The 18665-nt window shown below is 37.9% G+C and overlaps 2 protein-coding genes across 2 annotated transcripts; one reads left to right on the forward strand and one right to left on the reverse strand.

The window, feature by feature from the left end:
• Positions 1-66: 66 nt before the first annotated feature.
• On the reverse strand, positions 67-4418 carry LOC119904915 (SAP domain-containing ribonucleoprotein-like). The gene is made up of 7 exons (XM_038721535.1): positions 4314-4418; positions 2948-3047; positions 2715-2758; positions 2544-2614; positions 2081-2132; positions 1711-1784; positions 67-326 (listed from the first exon to the last, which is right to left on the reverse strand). The coding sequence occupies exons 1-7, from the start codon at positions 4344-4346 to the stop codon at positions 275-277; spliced, it is 426 nt and encodes a 141-aa protein (XP_038577463.1). The 5' UTR covers positions 4347-4418; the 3' UTR covers positions 67-274.
• A 5911-nt stretch (positions 4419-10329) lies between these two features.
• Positions 10330-18658, forward strand: pmelb (premelanosome protein b). The gene is given in 13 exon segments (XM_038721798.1): positions 10330-10336; positions 11466-11561; positions 11806-11952; positions 12337-12465; positions 12832-12993; positions 13195-13527; positions 14672-14905; positions 16178-16315; positions 16406-16508; positions 16603-16808; positions 16918-17008; positions 18219-18328; positions 18331-18658. Coding segments are annotated over 13 exon segments (1806 nt in total). The 3' UTR covers positions 18381-18658.
• Positions 18659-18665: the final 7 nt, after the last annotated feature.

The raw sequence follows: 18665 nt of genomic DNA on the forward strand, positions 1-18665 counted from the left end.
TGCCCAGCAACATTGCTTAAAAAGTTGCCCTGTGTATCATCAGCTTAAGAGGTGATTTTGTATAGTTATCCCTGTTTTCTTTACCTCAAAAGGTAGTGTACTTTTACCGGGAATTGTTCTCCTACCACATAATCTGACGATCTGACTATAAAAAAGTCTAACTACCACTAAACATGATTTTATTTTGAAATCACACTCCATTTATGGCGAGAAATCCCAAAGAGTGGTGTATTCCTGGGAACCTTTTGCTCCAGTGAGAACATATAAAACCAGTTTAGTAAAGCAACAGACCTGGAGAGGGACTGGAAGCATCGGTGGAGCCAAACCTGATGAAGAGGAGCACAATCATTTCAACATGGCTGCATGATTTTGTACAAAGAATCAAATTGGATCAGATATTAAGATTTGCAGTATGTTTCATGATTAGTTGGAACAATCGTTTTCATTTTCACTAACAGAACTTAAAATCAGGATGATGTGACATTTGTTTGGGTCTGTACCAAACAAACATGTTTTCTTACACCTGAACAGGATTTGTAGGCCGGGACGCCTCTGCAGAACTATAGTACTTCATCATAATGTGGTTTTGTCACATATTTAACTTCGTCAACTGTGCAGCCTCAGCATAGACTTTTATTTTGAAGGGTACAGGTTCACCCAATTTTCCCTACACTTCCCACATTGGCAATATATTTTTACGTGAGCAACTATATCGTAATAGAATACGTACACTTTCCTATAAAGGGGAATGATCTGTGTTTTAATAAAAAGTATAGAGTTTCTTTTCTTGCACTACTGCTAGCTTTACTTCCTTTTCTTGTTCTGGACTTTCCCCCAGTGAATGTAAGCATTTATTTTCTGTGTTCGCTATACATGTCAAACTAAGTTACTTTAAACAAATTTAGAGTAAATGTAGTGATATTTTTACATGGAGCTAAAGTTTTCATTATTTTCATGCATAAATCTGTTATCTGTCAGAAGAGTTGTTGAAGAATGAGTTTGGCAGGGCTGCTGTGTAACTTGCAAAGTGACTGTTCACGGTTTGAACACAGGCACAGACAGCAAGACAGAACCCTGTTTCTGTACAATTGCAGGTATCTTGGTTTATGTTATAGTATATTTTTGTTGTAACTTTATTTACAGAAAGATTGTATTTTGGTTTTTTATTTATTTTATGAGAATTTTTGTAAAATGAGCTTTCTCTCTCACAGATCATATTATCTAAGCCACTTTGAGGTAAAAATGAAAAGTGACCTGTCAATAATAATCCCTCACTGCAGAGGTAAAATGTGTGTGAGTATAACTACACAAGTATGTTAAGTCAAGGTTGAACCAGGATGTCGGTCTTTGAAAATGTTTACAACAGACTAATGTTTTTTGCTATTCACCATTGTTTTCTGATCTAAGTGTGTTTAGTTAACCTGCTGGTGTTTTTTGACCTGTCTGACTACACTTGTTAAAGCACTTTGTAACTTGTTTTTGAAAAGTGCTCTACAAATAAAGATTATTATTATTATTATTATTTTTAGTGACCCTGTCTCATTCTCTTATCTCAGGAATGACCCTGGAGTACAGTGTTCACTCAGTCACTCATAGGAATGATGACCAAAACTAACAAAAATAAAATCCAAGTTGTGATGAGCTGGAAGTATCCTTTAAAAAAATAAAATAAAAAAAAAAACACAGAAAAGGATCCTGGGAAAGTCTTACCTTGCTGCACGTATGGCCTTTTTGCTCTCAGCTGATGCAGGCAAGTTGAAACGTTCAGCTCGCTTCTGTAGTCTCTGCTCAACAAAAGGTAAAAGTTTTAGAATCAGAAGACATGCTGCCGGAAGTCGTGTTGGTCCAGCTGATGAATATTTGCTAAGGTGTAATTCAATTAATATGTACTATTGTGCGTTATTTGGTTTCACACACTTGTGAAGAACACTGAAAATTACTGTGTATAGAACTTCCTGTTGGACATGTGCGTAACATCCTGTTGAAGTGTGTTTTAAAAGCGATCAGGAATCACTTCCACATGTGGCAGTGATCTCTGTATTAAAATACGCAGATTAAAAGGCAAACATCTCCAACGTACTTCACTGGCAGATGATGGAGGAGTTATTTTCACCACCTTCTTTTCAGCAGGTCTGAAAGAAAAACATGTAAAGAAGTGTAATAAGCAAAGATTGATTACACTTTAGTGGTAAAAACTAAAAATCCATTAATAAATCTATGTGTATTAATATGGGGCGGATCATGTGGGATATTTCTACACCACACCTGTGAAGCCATTTAGACAAGATGTATGCACAGGCCTAGGTTCAAGAGTATTGCTTATAGTTTAGTCATAAAGAATGTTACTTCCCAAAGTCAAAGGAATAGTGCGACATTTTGAAAAATATGCTTATTAACTTTCTTATAGAGAGTTAGATGAAAATCAACACGGTTCTTATGTCTGTGAATTCTCTACCAAAAGCAGAGGGAAACAGCTCTAAAATAAAACAGGTAACGTAATATATTGTTTGTTTGTTATGTGGACTAAGTGACAATAAACTTACATCTCGCACTCAGTAGACTCAGATTCCTTGATGTCTTTCTCATCGTTGGCACTCTCAACTTTAGTGAAATCCTAAAAAAAAAAAAAAGATAATGTTAACACTTATCTCTACTTCCAAAAATGGTGTGATGAGGTCTGAGAGGTGAAAGTGAAAGAGTGAAAACCACATTACCTCTGTATCCTCTCCCAGCACATCGTCTACGTCCACATCTTCCTCTGTTGTATGGATTATGGGCAAAAGAAATTTCCCACCACCAGAAAGCAGAGAGAACAAGGGCCAGAGGGAAAGGTCAGTGATTTATCACAATAAGGAATGCATATAAACGACTAACAGCATCTCACATCAGAAACAAGTGACCACAACAAGAATTATTTTTAAATTTTGTGAAGGCCATTTCATCTCACCGTGCTCCTCCAGATAGGCTTGAAGTCGGGCAATGAGTTCTCCTTTATTTCCCTTTGTCTCCAGGCCTCGGGCATCACACTCCTGCCTCAGTTCAGCAAGCTTAAATCAAAAAGAGAAACAATACGTTTAATGTAGCATGCGCCATTTACCAACCTTGCCTTGTTGTTCACGCTGTTCTTTGGGACAATTTCTTTAGTACAAAGTAGTCCCAGAGATCTGTGGATTATCCAAAGTAACAGGCAAGGCATTTCTGCAAAGCAATGTTTCTCTTTACATTATTTTTAATAACAGAATTGAAATCCCGTTCACCAGCAGAAACTGTCTGCATGGCGATACAGCTAAAAGACAAAATAAATGGTTTGTACTGTCAATCAACAATGGCACTACAGGAGATTTCGATCAGATAACACAGTCATCCTCAGCAGATGGAGTTGCCAACTTGATCTAGAATTTATGGCTGCAAATAACAATTATTTTCATTCTCACTTAATGTGCAGATTATTTCCATGATTAATCATTTGGTCTAGAAACTGTTAGTAAAAACTAAAGCTCAACGTGATTCATCAAACCAAAAATAAAGTATATCCTCTTTACTATCACAAGAAAGACATTTTTAGACAAATAAATAGGAAGGTACATGGTAATGTTTGGGATTTATTTAAAGATTAATGAGAACTTATGATAAAATAGTGGCCGATTCATTTTAAGAATGTATCGTCCATTTTTTATCCGCTTAAAAGTTAAGACTTAAAGTTCACTGTGGATCTTGGAAACAAGGACGCTGGAAGACACAACGAGAAATACTGAGAAATGTTTTAATAAACTTTACTACTAAACTTTTGGGAGGTAGAGGATGCGCAATTTGCCGGACAGCTAATGATCGAAGTATCTTAGAAACTCAAGCGTGAAAAACAGACAGCGTTATTAGCGGGCTAATGTTTTGGCTAACATGAATTAGAGAGCGATGGAGGTCAAACACACTTCCTTACAAGCGTCGGAAATTTAACTGGACCGGATCAGAGATGGCGGGACACTTTATATCTAACAACAGGAGTTACATTTACAGGTTTAACCCACGATCACACTGATATTTGTAAATTTAAACTCATTCCCAGCTACGTTAGCGTAACCTAACGTCAGGTATTTGAGTTATCTCGGTACGGTTGGCTAGGTTAGCTTCGCAGCTGAATGAACAGCGTGAACACACGCCGGCTGTTTGCTCTCACACCCCGCGGACACCTTTACTTCTTTACTCATCTCAGTCATCCGCTAACTGCTATAGGAACTAACAACGGTTAGAAAGTAATGTTTCCTAATAAACCCACCTAACGTATGTAATAAATACATATTTAATGCACTACCAACCTTCAGTTTCTGCAGTTCTATGACTTCGGCCATCTTTCTTTGTTGATGTATTACTTCCTCCAATCAAACCGGAGCGGCTCTACTTCTGAACGCCTCCACTGTGGCGCAGTTCATTCACAGCGCCGCCCGCTGGACAGACTGACGAACTGCAGGCGCTGTCGATAAACGGGGTTTCCAAGGTACAAGGCTTATTTGTCACATTCTCTTCCCAGAAGGCAGCAGGGTGATCAGGCTGTGACTGGGGGTTAATATCCTTTGCACTCTGCGTGTGCACCTCACCTCACGGAGCAGTTTTAATCACCCGCTGCAGAGCCCTGGGCCGTGCACATCACACGCCAGTTTGTGGTGTTTCTAGTCAGGATGCTTTCTATTGCTCCTCTTTAAAAGCTGACGAGAACTTGGCCCAGGAATTTAGCCTTCTTAAACGTCCTTAAGAAATACAGGCGTTTTTGAGCTTTCTCCACCAGCGTGTCAGGTTCTCTGTGAAGCTGATTCCCAGGAACCTGAAACTGTTCACCTGCTCCACCTCAGCTCCACTGATGTAGACATGAGTGTCTTTATCTCCTTTTTTCTAAATGCAACTATTAGCTTCTTGGTTTTGCTGACATTGAGCAGTAGGTTGTTGTCTGTGCACCACTCTACAAGACTAACAATTTCTTCCCGATATGAAGTCTCATCGTTTTTGAAATCCGGCTGATGATGGCTCCCGAATCAGAAGTAGGTTTACACATACAAGGAATTTGCTTTGGTGCTTAACAATAAACATACAAGGTAGAAAAATACCAAAAAAAGTAGAGCAAGTACTGCAGGTCAAGTAATCATAAATATTAAATCCAAAACTGGCAATACGATGTTGATAAGATAAAAGAATAATAAAGGTTATGCACAATATGGCTGTTATTTAAATTACAGTTAGTGCAGGGAGTGTGCAAAATATTTAGCCTACACTGCATTTAAAATTTAAAGTATGAGTACGCTCTCTAAGGGAGGAAGCGGGGGTAACAATGTGTGTGAAGAACTGCATCTGTTTTGTCAATAAAAGTGAACAAAAGTTACTTTTTTGGTGTATATGCTCTCTAAAAATCAAAAAGCAAGTGAAACAGAAGCAAAGTTGTCAGATTTATCATTCCAGATTTTGAAACTTATTTCCTGTCCTGCAGTCACAGAAAACAAATAAGAACAACTAGATGAGGAGCCTCTGAGGCGTTCAAAGACTGGGTCCCGAAGTTTAGGACAAAAAGGACAAAGCAAGCATTTAGGAAAATAGTTTGACATTTTGGAAAATAACCTCAGGCCTATAAGTGGTCAGGGGAAACAGTTAGCCCAGTTGGCTCTGTGTTGCTTTTTTATGAAACACTGCGATTGTTCTCCTTCTCTGGCCTATAAAAATGATTTAAGATAAACAATCTGAAAATCACAGTCAATGTCGTATTTAACAAATAGACATTGCTTCATTTTGAGGGGTCATCAGGCCAATAGGAACCACTGCAGTAGGGCGATAAAGGTTTTTTATTAATTTATTGTTTATTTATAAAGGGACAGTGTAGATAATAGATACCCCTTCATCCCGCTACCCACCTCCAACTCCGCCTCTGAGCCTGAGCCTCCTCCCTTCAAGCAAGCCAACCAGCTAGCTAGCCAGTTATTGCTCTGAAATATCTTATACTTATTTGGTTTGGTTACCTCTTTATGTTTCTTCCATTTGCAGATTTTGAAAGGTGCAAATCCCAAAATAAATTGCTCAGTTACATTAAATCTACTCTGAACTATCAGTACAGTGTGCTGAATGTTTTGTCTCATGTCTTTCTTTCTCTTTGGTAACATCTGCAGTTGTTGTTATGCCATTTGTTTCTTTCAAACAGAGCCAGACTAGCTGTTTCCCCGTTTCCAGTCTTTATGCTAAGCTAAGCTAACTGGCTGTAGCTTCATCATCATCAGTACTTAACAGAAGAGAAGTGTGGTATCAATCATCTCATCGAACTCTCAGCAAGAAAATGAATAAACTTATTTTGCAAAATGCCGATCTATAATTTATAACCTGGCTGGAATATCTGGCAAACTGTTCAAGACTCTAACTCTAACTTTAGCTTTTTTTCTGATCTGATTCTGATGCAGCACAGTCTTTACTGTATTGAGGTGACATATTTTATAGTATGCTTGCAATGTTTTCCTGTTATGGGTGTGTATCTAAAGTACATGTTGAGGCCTGACGGGAGTTAAAGGGTTCGTGTTCGACGTAATGACAGATGAAACAGTTTTGAAAAGGATTTGCTGTGAATGCTGTCATTGTTTAAAAAGAGGTTTAAAAGGTGTCACAGTTCGGCATATGATATGGAGACCAAAAAAATAAAAAATCTTTCAACAAAGTGTGTTTGTAGTTCTCCGGGTAGAAGGACAAAGCCGGATGAATTTAGGGAGTCACAAGTGCTTCAGTAATCCTCATTAGCATTGCATTCCTCCCAGAGCCTCTCTCAGCAGACTGTGTGACCTATTGTTGTAATGACACAGAAATGAACAACTCCTTGTTTGATACATTATGTTTTATCACAGTGACAAGTATAGTGCATTTTCAGCTAATATAAGTTCTACAGAAACCGTGATGTGGACTTGACGGAACATAAACAACAGTAGAAACATTGAATTTCGGAGTAAATCCGTGCGTAATTAGGAATAATTAGACGGGCAGCACAAAATAGGTCAGGTGATTTTAGCAGAGATTTAGGTGACTATTCATATTGTGTTTGAGAGCACATGCTTTGTGGAATTGGCATCTAAGAGCCAAAAAGGAGGATACTGTAACCCTCATGATCTAAATATGACCCTGTTGTATTGTACTGAGCTTTAAAAAGTCTGATAAGGGCCCGAGCATAAACATGCAAGGACCCTATTGAAACTGAAGCTATTCATGTTCTTTCTTCTGCAAATGACTCACATTTTTGGCGGCCTAAACATGCTCAAAAATTCACAAAACTTTACACAAAATTCAAGTCCCACGAAAATTGACGTGGCATGTTTTTGTGCATTGGCGCAGCCCCGGAGGCCACCCTTTCCCTGAAACGTACAAAATGTTTGTGGCACAGATATCATGTCCAGACCTACAAAAAAGCCTCATGGAGCAATGCCTTAAACCCAACAGGAAGTCAGCCATTTTGGATTTAATGGTCATTTTTGGCATTCCCTACAATAACAAACTCTTTCTAGAGAATTAATCCGATCGACTTCAAATTTTTGCTGTGCAGTCTAAAAGGCATTCATGATGAAAATTTGTACTATCTCTGAAGTTTGATCAAAGAACGTGTCCGTGACGTGGCATCAAACATTGATGATTCGCCATGAAACATGAAGTTGTTATAATTTCAGTGTGTGCTCACATATGTACCAAACTTTACAGGTTTGATAACATTCTTGCCCAAAAGACATCCATATGCCAATAATCACTCAAATTCAAAGCGCCACCTACTGGCAACAAAAAGTGACCCTTTAACGACACAGCCCCTGCACCATGTTTTACTTACATGCAATAAATTTTTATAGCACACGTATCATCCCAGGACACACGATTGGATCACACCATGAGGGCAGGTCCAACACAGCTTGCAGCTTTAGGTAATATTCTTTTTCCTTAAATGTATACACTTTTTGTTGGTTTTATAATACTGGACTCGCACATTGCCAAGTCAGCATGAGAAAAGAACAATTACACTAGGTTATTGAAAAATATTTATTTTATTACAATTCAACTGTGCAACTCTCTTTACACATATATAATCAAGCACTGAACTATATTCAGTGCTAGAAGACATGTTCCTACTCTTTATTTAAGCAGAAATACTAATAATGTTACTAATACTAGATAATGCTGCATTGAAAATGTTAGGTAAAAGTGCAGAAATATTATTAGTAAAATTAACTTGTTAATGCAAACAAAAAAGCCCCTGTGACTATCAGATGATCATATATTATATTATTAGATAGTCAAAACTGATGCATTAATGTGTAAGCAGTATTTATATATTTTAACTGGTTTAGATGGAGCTAATTGGAACTACTTTATATACACTGTTGGCTAATTTAAGTTTTTAATTTTTTATGGCCTTAGATTTACTTTTGTATGTAAATTAATGTACAAATTAACTACAGCTGTGAAATATAAACATTACAAGGTTTTGCTTTCTGAAATGTAGAGGGGCAGGGGTATAAAATGAAAGTATTAGGGCCTTGAATAAATTTACCAGTTAAATTCCACAGCTGAGTATATCTAAATATATATGTATTTCACTGAGCTTGGCTTAATGAGGTTCACCTTTTATGTGAAAGTTATTTCTTTCATTCATTCAGTGTGTGCACACTCGAGCATGTCTTGTGATCCAGTCTTTTGCCATGCTTGCAAAAAGTTGTGGAATTGTTGCATTTCTTATGTGATTATGCGGCACTGGCTCTACTTTATGTACGACTGTAATCCCAGAGTCGTGCTTTTACTGTAAATACAAAAATCACAATCAGTCCAGGAGACCCTAAAATTTAATTGGAGGAGGAGCTGTCTGCAGGTCTGCGTGAGGAAGGAGGCGTTTCTTCTACTAATACTCTACGTGAGGTCAAACCTCAGAGAGTTTATAAAGCCTGTTTTCTGTTGCCTGGTGCTCACAAAAGGGATATTTCGTGAAGAGGAGGTGCACTGACAATGCAGACGTCTGTTGTTCTGTTGCTGTTGCTGGCAGCCGCTTCACACACGGTGGCAAGTGAGTACAGAAAATTCAATTATTATTATTTTCAGGTAGAATATCTGGCAGTCTTACAAACTCAAAGCTGGACAACGTCAATAATCACAATTACCAGCCGTTCTATAAGTGGTGGAGGTAGAGTTATGTTCCTTTACTTAAGTAAAAGCAGCAATACAGCAATATTAAAATACTCTATTACAAGTAAAAGTGCTGCATTCAAAATGTCACCTATGAATGTATTATTACAGAAATTAAGTTAGTGTATCAAAAGTAAAAGTAATCATAATTCAGGAAAATTACTGTAAAATTATTGCATTATTATTACTGATACTGGTCAAGATGGAGATCATTTTAACCTCTTTTTGCTATTTGATAGTTTATTATATCATCATTATGCATCATATTTTATTAGATGATCATATGTTTTGTTTGTAAAATATTCAGCTATAGTGGAGTAAAAGTACATTAATTCCCTTCCCCTTTTTGTGAAGTATATATATATATATATATGTATATATACGTATAAATTAAATGGAAATACTTGTGGAAAGTTCCTCAAATCTTTACTTAAGTACACTGTAAATGTACTGTACAAAAACAGACGACAAACATACGTGACTTAATATTACAGAGTTTTGAACATGATTCGTAATGATGGTGTTACACTGTGTAGATTTAATAATTCTAAAACCTTCATAAATTTGTTTATTTTAAGACAATTTTCACTAAATTGGCAGACAGTTTAGTGTTTTATCTATTGCTCTGTTAGTTTGTTTTCAGTAAGGTAACCTTTACATTTCATTAAAGCACTTATAAGTCAAAAAACTCCTCAAATCAACTTTAATCTCATTGGCATACAACATACTTTTTAGTTCCTTACATGGAAGTAAATCCAGTCTAAGTACTGAATATGTTTTGATCCATAAGATCGGAGTCTAGTTCAACATCCAGTTTCACGTTTTTTCCCACAACCTCTTTACTCAACCATGCATGAATGTAAATGACACAGAATGTGACCATCAAAGCACAAACTATTGATCTTAATCCTTTCCTAAGTTAAAGGATAAGTTCACATGTTTTGGATCTCTTCCTAGAGTGACGTGATGGGGGACAAATCCAGTCTCCTTAATGTGTGAAATGTAGTCTTAAATTCAGCTTAAGTTAATGTGAGGATTTTAACGTAAACATGGGCATGTGAGTATTGTTTTTAGACAGACTTGAAAAAATATGAACCTATCCTTTAACATTCTGGCGAATATGAACAGATAATAACATCATCTAAAGGAAAGAGAAACATGCACAGTGAGTCTTTTTGTCAGCTGTTCATTCAAAATATTTACAGGGATTACATTCAGTTTCATTTTACAATCCTCTTTTCATTTGGCATCAAGTTCAGCCAGAAGGGAAATATCTTACAGTTAAACCACAAAAGGTGTGAATAAAAGGTCAAATAACACAAGCTGAATTCATAATTACATTTAAAAGTCTGATTTACCTGCTGCGTTGTCTGCCGTTATGTTTAATCCAAATTCAGCCCTGTTATGTTGTAAATGTGTGATGAAATAGAGCACACGCGCTTGCACACACTCAGCTGATAATCACATGAGAAGGATTGGAGGGATGAGAGAGTTATACTGGCAATTAAACACCCTCATTTGGCTTTGGTGGGCACCTTCAGTCACATTTATCTAGTTATGATATAAACATATATATATGCATACATATATAAATTATATGAATGTATTAATTCCAAAAATGTAGTTTGGGCAACAGTAAATGTGATTAATAGACGTTACTGAAAGGCTTTTATTAAAGTTGATCAGTTGTGCACAAGGATTCATGTCATTTTCTAACACTTTGCTTAATGCACTTTTTCTGTTATATGAGGGCAAGTCAAGTTCAGGTCCCCCCACCTCACGTACACGGATTGAATTCTTCTCATTAACAATATTGAGGGAACAACAAATTAAAAAGGAGACAAGTTGAATTCGATTGACAAAAAATAAATTATTCAGATCAGTACGATAGTATCAATAAACTTCCTTTCATAAATCACTCTTCTCCCCTGGTCATCCACACAACCCTGGAGTGGCTCTATGTCCCCACAGGGGACCCACCCCCCAGTTCAAAAACCACTGAGTTAAAGGGGTCTGTAATTTCTAAACGATTTCCAAAAAGTCTCTCGAAATGAACCATGTAGTTTGGTACTAATTAAAAAATTTGCTGTAGACATTTTTGTATGTCCAGCTGATCCGCTGTGACTTAAAGACTTTCAAAATGTTGAATTAATTAATTAAAATGAATTAATTTCAAGTGTACCAATTGAACACTGTCTAAACAGTACCAAATTACTGTTATTTCCTGGAAAGTTAAAATGCACAGATGTTAACATTCTGTTTTCAGTATGATATATTTATTTTTGACTATTCAGAGGCCAAAAACCGTTTCACTCGCTATCCATCATGGAACAATAAGATGTACCCAATATGGAAGGATGGAGACCCACGATACAAAGACTCCTGGAAAGGTACATGTTTAGAAATAATGTTGGTGTAATAATACATTGTGATTCTCAAATGCTTACTTTCCATACTTTATTCCTTAATAAATATTTTGTTAGATAGTAGAGAGCTCACAGGAAATGAGGTGGTATTGGTGATGGGCTGTTTTGATTATATGGTCTTGTTAAACCACCTTAGCGTCTTTGGAGGACCCACAGAGATGCATATTTTGTGTCCACTGCTCAGTGTTTTCTTGTCTTTTTCATCCAGGTGGAAGAGTGACTTTCAATGTAGGGAATGATTCACCAACTCTGACCGGAGCCAAAGTTACCTTTACAATTGATTTGGAGTTCCCACACAACCAAAAGGTGCAGCCTAATGGAGAAGTTGTTTGGGCTGAAGACTGCATACTCAATGGTAAAGCAATGTGCACACACACCCACACAAACACCCACAAAAACACAAACACTGTGGTGAAAAGCTGTGCACACACCCTGCACAATAGACACTTTAATGTATCTTTAGCCACGATGGCTGAAATGTCCTTTGTTCACCACTTTAGTCCTCACTGAGATATCTCAGCAAATATTGGATGGATTGGCAGAAAATAAGGTTCAGATATTCATGTTCCCAAAAGGATAAAACATAAGGAGTTTGATGATCTCTTGACTTTTCCTCTAGTGCCACCATCAGGTCTGTGTCTTAGACTCAAACAGCCGCTAGTATGGCTATAGACTCTCAGTCTTGTTTAAATTTCTTTGTCAGTGTCTAACTGTCACAACACTCTCGCCCCTGCTACAGGAACAAAATACCGTGAGTCTGAGCCAGTATACCCAACTCAGAACACAGACTGGGAAGCTGTTTTTCCTGATGGGACACCAGTTCAGAAGGACAAGAAGCCGGGCTATGTGTTTGTCTGGAAGACCTGGGGTGAGTGGAGCTTTTGTTTCTTACTAAATACCTCATATAATCTCCTTTCAAAGGGTCACAGAGTTTCCTATGGCACGTGCCATGACCTGAAATTTGACACTGGATAGATGTATGAGCCTTATCATATGATCAGATTATGTCACTTCTTTTGCGCTACACTTTAAAGCAAGCAATCTTTGATCTCTGATTTTGGTATTCAGAATTTGCATGTTTAGAGGCACAAGGCTTCAATGATATTATATCCCAAAGGGATCATTTTAAGAAGTGAAGAACTTGAGTGTTTTAAATAATTTATAGTTATTCATAGTGAAGAGGCAGCAAAGCGTATCTCATGTACTCACCAGGCTTTGGATGCTCATTTGGCAGGTCAGTACTGGCAGGTGGCAGACGACTCCTCCTCCTCCCTGACCATCAGTACAGATGACATCCCACTGGGTTCCTACACCATGGACATTGTTATCTACCACTACCGTAGCAAGGAGAAGTTCATTCCTCTAGGATATGCCTCTACTCAGTTCTCCATCACTGGTGCGTTAGGGACTGTATAAAAAGTGTTTCACTTGTTAAAAAACCCAAATCCCAGTGTAATAAATATTTTCTTGGACCATTTCCCAGACTTAGATAAAAGTGCAACACACTTTCCTCTCAATGTCTCAATACGTTTGGGTACTTATCATGGTAATATAAGCTTGTACTTTTGTTAACTTGACCATTTGGTGTTCTACTTAGATCAAATCCCCTTCGCCGTCTCCCTGGACCAAGTGAACGACATCATGGCTGGGGACATGCGCTTCGTCCAGAACAGGGCAATCGCCTTCTCCATCACCCTCCATGACCCCAGCGAATACCTCAGCAACGCAGACATCACCTTCAACTGGGACTTTGGGGATGAAAGTGGAGCCCTCATATCCAGAGAGTTGACTGTCACTCACACTTATGTCAACTCTGGCTCATTCAAGCCTCAGGTGGTGATCCAGGCGGTCATCCCAGATAAGGCCTGTGACCCACCATCTGATACCCCAACCAAGGCCCCTGGGCCACCTGCTGATCAGGGCACCACAGGTAAGCAACAGATGCTGCAGCACTTAACCTTCTGTAAAACCACAACTTTAACACACTAAATAGTGAATATGGCAAACAATTTACCTGCATTGCCATTGTCACAGTGTAAACAGGGGCAAACAGTGGAAACAGGGGCAAACAGAGGCCAGCTGGCCTAGCTCTGTGAAAAGACAACAAAAAATCATACCAACACATATAAAATGATACACTATATCTTTATATATATATCTGTTTATTCGGTCCAAACCCAAAGTATAAAAATGATGTTGCTGTGACTTCCTGAAGTTATCGTCACCACAAGGCCACATACCACCACAACATATTTTTTATCATTTATCATTTTTACACTAGGGTTTTCATACAGATTAAACTAATTAGATATAACATGTTAATTAGTGAGCTTTAGTAGGTAGTCACATATGTTACCCTTGGATAGAGCCACCCCTGTTTTTATGCTAAGCTAAGCTAACTGGCTGCTGGCTGCAGCTTCATATTGAACAGACAGATATGAGAGTGGTAATGATCTTCTCATCTAACTTTTGGCAAAGAAAGCAAATAAGCTTATTTCCTAAAAACTATTCCTTAAAGGTCCAGTGTGTAATATTTAAGAGGATCTATTGGCAGAACTTCAATATAATATACATCACCATGTTTTCAGTGGTGTATGAAGATCTTACATAATGGACTGTTTTTTATTACCTTAGAAAGAGCCATTTCTATCTACATACACCACGGGTCCCCTTACATGGAAGTCACCATGTTTGTACAGTAGCCCCAACAGACAAACTGCTCTACAGAGTAGAATGCATACAAAGAAGAAGGAAGAAGAAGTAGTAGTAGTAGTACTTGTCTGGTTTATTAGAATCAGAAGAGTAGTATTTTACACGTATTATTTAGCACAAGAGCCGACAGAGCGCGTCAGCCACCACAGCTTCTGCTATGCACTTGGAAATGAAGGGGTGAGCGGTGACTGAGCCATCGGTTGCAATTTGCAACCCTCACCACTTGATGCCACTAAAACGTACACACTGAACCTTTAGAAGCTAAAAAATATATTAACATTTGCTATATTCTGTCCCCGTATATTTTACCTCAGCTCCACATACAAGCACAGACCTAACTCAACAATCTTCTCTGTGTGTAGTGAAAGCTGCTGCATTGGCGTCTGCTTTCCCCTTACTGGTTTCCACCAAGGCAACTGCTGCTTTGAATGTCAACATGGTTCCTTCGGACACAGAGGAGGACAACACTGAGGACGAGGCCTCCACTGCCTCTACCAATCAGCCGGCCCAGGAAGCAACCACAGTGGCCAAGACTCCCTCCCTCAACAACAATGACCTGCCAGCTGACAGTGAGGCACGGACCAGACTTGTGGCAGGTAAGATATGTAGAATAGTTGCTTGTACATAATTTGAGTATGATTTTACCAGAAGATCACTTGTTCAGTCCCCATCAGAGGTACAGTAATATGTGCAACAGCAACATGTCCTGCTGAAGTGCAAAATACTGAGTTTATACCAGCTGACCATCTGCCAGATGAACCAGATCGAATGCAAATGTGATGTAAATCTAATAAGAAGCTCTGCCTTTGTGTGAAACAAGCAGAACAAGTTGACTTTAAAATGAATTGCTCTTTTGTGCTTCATCGTTTGAATTCTGATTTACATGCTGACTGAGAGCTGCTGGCTCAAATTTGCTTACTTCATTTGATTTATCTATGAATCTACCAAGCAAACCCACACATGTTAAAGTAATAAAACCCATAGCTACTTAAATATGATATTTGGTGTAAGGCTTTACCGCAGAATAAAAAGGAGCTTCTGGCGACATTATTTACAGGAGACATTATGCACGACAATACTTAAGTAAACATACTAATACCACACTATGAAAATACTCCACTACAAGTTAAAGTCCTATATTTAAAACATACTTAGTATGTATGTATAGGTTGTTTGAAAGGTAAAAGTACTCATTGTGCAGTAAAATGCTCCCTGTCAATGTTTTACTTTTTTTTGTACTGAATATGATATTTCTGGATTAATATTACTACTGCTATTAAGGTTGAGCTAATTTAACTACTTTATTTATTGTTGCGTAGTTGAATCTACAGCAGTGCATCATATTCTAAAAGATCATCATATGTTTGTAGCATCTCTGTCCTGTGAAAACCACTTACTTCTTAAAAGTAAACTTTTCATGAGCTTTTTGTGACGACACATAACACACACTTGGTTTTCACTGGACAGGAAAGGGGATGGAAAATTGTAATCAGAAAAGTACCTAAAGCTGTCAGATAAATGTAGTGTAGTAAAAGGTACAATATTTGCCTCTGAAATGTAGCGGAGTGGAAGTATACAGTTGCATAAAATGGAAATACTAAGTAAAATCCAAGTACCTTAAGTTTTTGCAAAAGCATAGTACCTGAGTATATGTAATACACACTACTACCAACATCGGTTAAAGGAGGTGCATTCAGTAAACACAGGAAAACGTATTTTTGCACCACTTACATTCTATACACTAAATTAAGCTATCACACCATTGTAATAATCCTAACAGGCATAATTAATTAATAATTATTAACAATATTACACTGTGTCAATAATGATCAGTGAATTAACTCTCTGCTGCTGTTTATTCTCTCCAGGTGCAAAGAAAACAGTGACACTGACAGGCCAAGCTACAGTGGTTGTAGTTGCTAAGAGGGCTGCTGAAGATAAACCCTCAGATGACGACTGTGTGATATATCGTTATGGCTCCTTCTGCACTGGCATTGAAGTGTTTGGTGAGTTACCTTTCATTAGTGCGACGTTCATCAAGATGTAAAATGAAAACCTTTTTTTTTATTGTCTGTCTCTCTTGTCTTTGTTTCCAGAGGGCATTGAAAAAGTAGAGATAGTACAAATGGAAAATGCTGTGATGGCAACACCTGAAATAAACAAAAATGTTTTGGATATAACTGTTACCTGCCAGGGAAGGTGAATGCTTCTTCACTTTTATCCAATAATCCAGTCCAATCCAAATAATGTTGTTTCATTTAAAAGCATGTTATTGTTTTTTTCTTGTCTCCAGCCTTCCAAAAGAGGTGTGCAGTGTGATTCTGGATGCAGAGTGCTTGAAGCCGATTCACACGATGTGCAACATGGTGGAGCCCTCCAAAGAGTGCCAGCTGGTGTTGCGTCACTTCTTCAATGACTCTGGGGTCTACTGCATCAATGTGTCCATGGCCAACGACGTCAGTTTAGCTGCCACCAGTACCAAAGTTAATGTCGACATCGGTATGCAACATAAACACTGTACAACAGTCCACAAAGGAGATTGTTTGATTCAACAATACAATACAGTTCTGCTTTATCCTACTTACTGACTCTGCGATCCTTGTTTCAGGTTCAGGTCTGTCTTCTCCTGGCACAATTGCCATGGTGTTGGGTGTCCTGGTACTCGTTGTAGCAGCAGGAATAGTGGCATATTCATACAAGTAAGAAATTACTTTCCTTGTGGATGTCAATTTTGTATTCCTAATAATTTTTACATAATCTCATTTACTTTCTTTAAGGGATATGTTTGGTGATATCCTACATTTGGTATACTATAAACAAGTCCAATGAGAAAACCCAATCCAACGATGAATTAATAATAAGTAGTTCATGTGCAGCCAATGCCCAATATAGCTACTGATCTGTCCCACATAAATCCATTGTTGTCCAAAAACTATTAAAAACACAGGCATTTTAGTTTATTTTGAGTCCCACACACACTGTCCTGCTGCTGAAACATTTGCTAAAAAGTACAATGCCCAACTGTTTGAGGCTACAATCAATCTTTTATAATAACAATGGATCAAATTACATTGTGTTAAGTGATCGCTCATATTTAGGAACCCACAGAAAGTTATCACCCAACTCTGCAGAGATTTTCAGCACATTTCAGATACATTGTTTTTTGATTCTACTTTGGTATTTTGGTTTTAGGTTGTAGCAGACAGCTGCTTTCAGAGGAAAAGCTCTAAAAACCCACTGTACGCTACCTGCTCAGTACTAAATGACACACTAAGGCTACGTTCATTCTGCATGCCTTAATGCTCAATTCTGATGTATTGCCTATTTTTGACTATTTTTTTAAACGTGGCCCATATCAGATGCCAGAGTAAACTGGCCACTTGGGCTGTTCACAGTGAAAAAGTCTGATCTGAGTCATATATGAGCAAAATTATCAGATTTGGGTCACTTTGGCCTGCAGTCTGAACGCACTAGCTGGTGAACACTGTGGAGCATTTAGCAGCTAAAGAGCCACATATTTCCTTCAGGAGTTGGTAGAGATCAAACACAGAGCTAAAAGGAGAGTGAATCACGACTCCAAATGAATGATAACGTCGCTCTGTGTCTGCTTGATGTCATAAGAAGCAACTGTTTACTAACAAGTTCACTGTATTCACTTAAAATGTAAATAATATGTCAGTTTCGTCAAGTAGCTAAAAAAAACAATTCAGGTTTAAAAATTAAAGTATGTATATTTTTAAGATTTACATCTTCTGTGAGAATGAATGGTCTGGTCTGTGAGCCACAGATAAATTAGGGAAGTATTGTAACACATAGTTGGTTTTGATATTTTCACTGGATTTTGTTGAAAATAGCATGGATTGCACATGTAATTTAAACGGCCTGTCTGGACTGTGCTTTACTCACCAGGCGCTTTAAATCCTACCATCCTCTGAAGGAAGACATGGTTGTGTCTGCAGGCCCGCATCCCAGCCGGCCTCATACCTGCTCTGGAGCCTCAATGTTTTGGAGTCTTCTGAACAGAAGGGAACTGTGGACAACTGTCCTCTGCTGCAGGACAGGCCGGTGTGAACCATCACCAGCCTTGCACAACCAAATACAAAACCAAGCAACTTCTGATTTGTTATAGGCACCTGGGATGTCTTTTTATACTTTTTTTTAAAAACATATTTTCTAAATGACAAATTCACGAGTGTGTATTATTTAGGTTTTCCATAAAGATTTTCCTCAAATTTTACCTTAGACAGTCATCTTTTGTTCATATTTGAAGCAAGTTTGGTTGTAAAGTGCGTGTTTTAATTTGGACAAAACTGAATTTGAAAGTTTTCCAATAAACTGTCTTCAAAACAGTTGTGA

The sequence above is a fragment of the Micropterus salmoides genome, unplaced genomic scaffold (assembly GCF_014851395.1).
Source record: "Micropterus salmoides isolate LMB-PRFRI ecotype aquatic unplaced genomic scaffold, ASM1485139v1 Ms_hic_scaffold_16, whole genome shotgun sequence".
NCBI classification, from domain to species: domain Eukaryota; kingdom Metazoa; phylum Chordata; class Actinopteri; order Centrarchiformes; family Centrarchidae; genus Micropterus; species Micropterus salmoides.

Bases quoted from the DNA above. Each gene is read 5' to 3' on its own strand.
- LOC119904915 (XM_038721535.1), bottom strand. From the start codon at position 4,346: ATGGCCGAAGTCATAGAACTGCAGAAACTGAAG. The intron at 2,133-2,543 runs GTAAGTTTATTG...TTTTTCTTTCAG, and splicing joins GAGTCTACTGAGTGCGAGAT to ACCTGCTGAAAAGAAGGTGG. The intron at 327-1,710 runs GTAAGACTTTCC...CCTCTTCATCAG, and splicing joins AAGGCCATACGTGCAGCAAG to GTTTGGCTCCACCGATGCTT.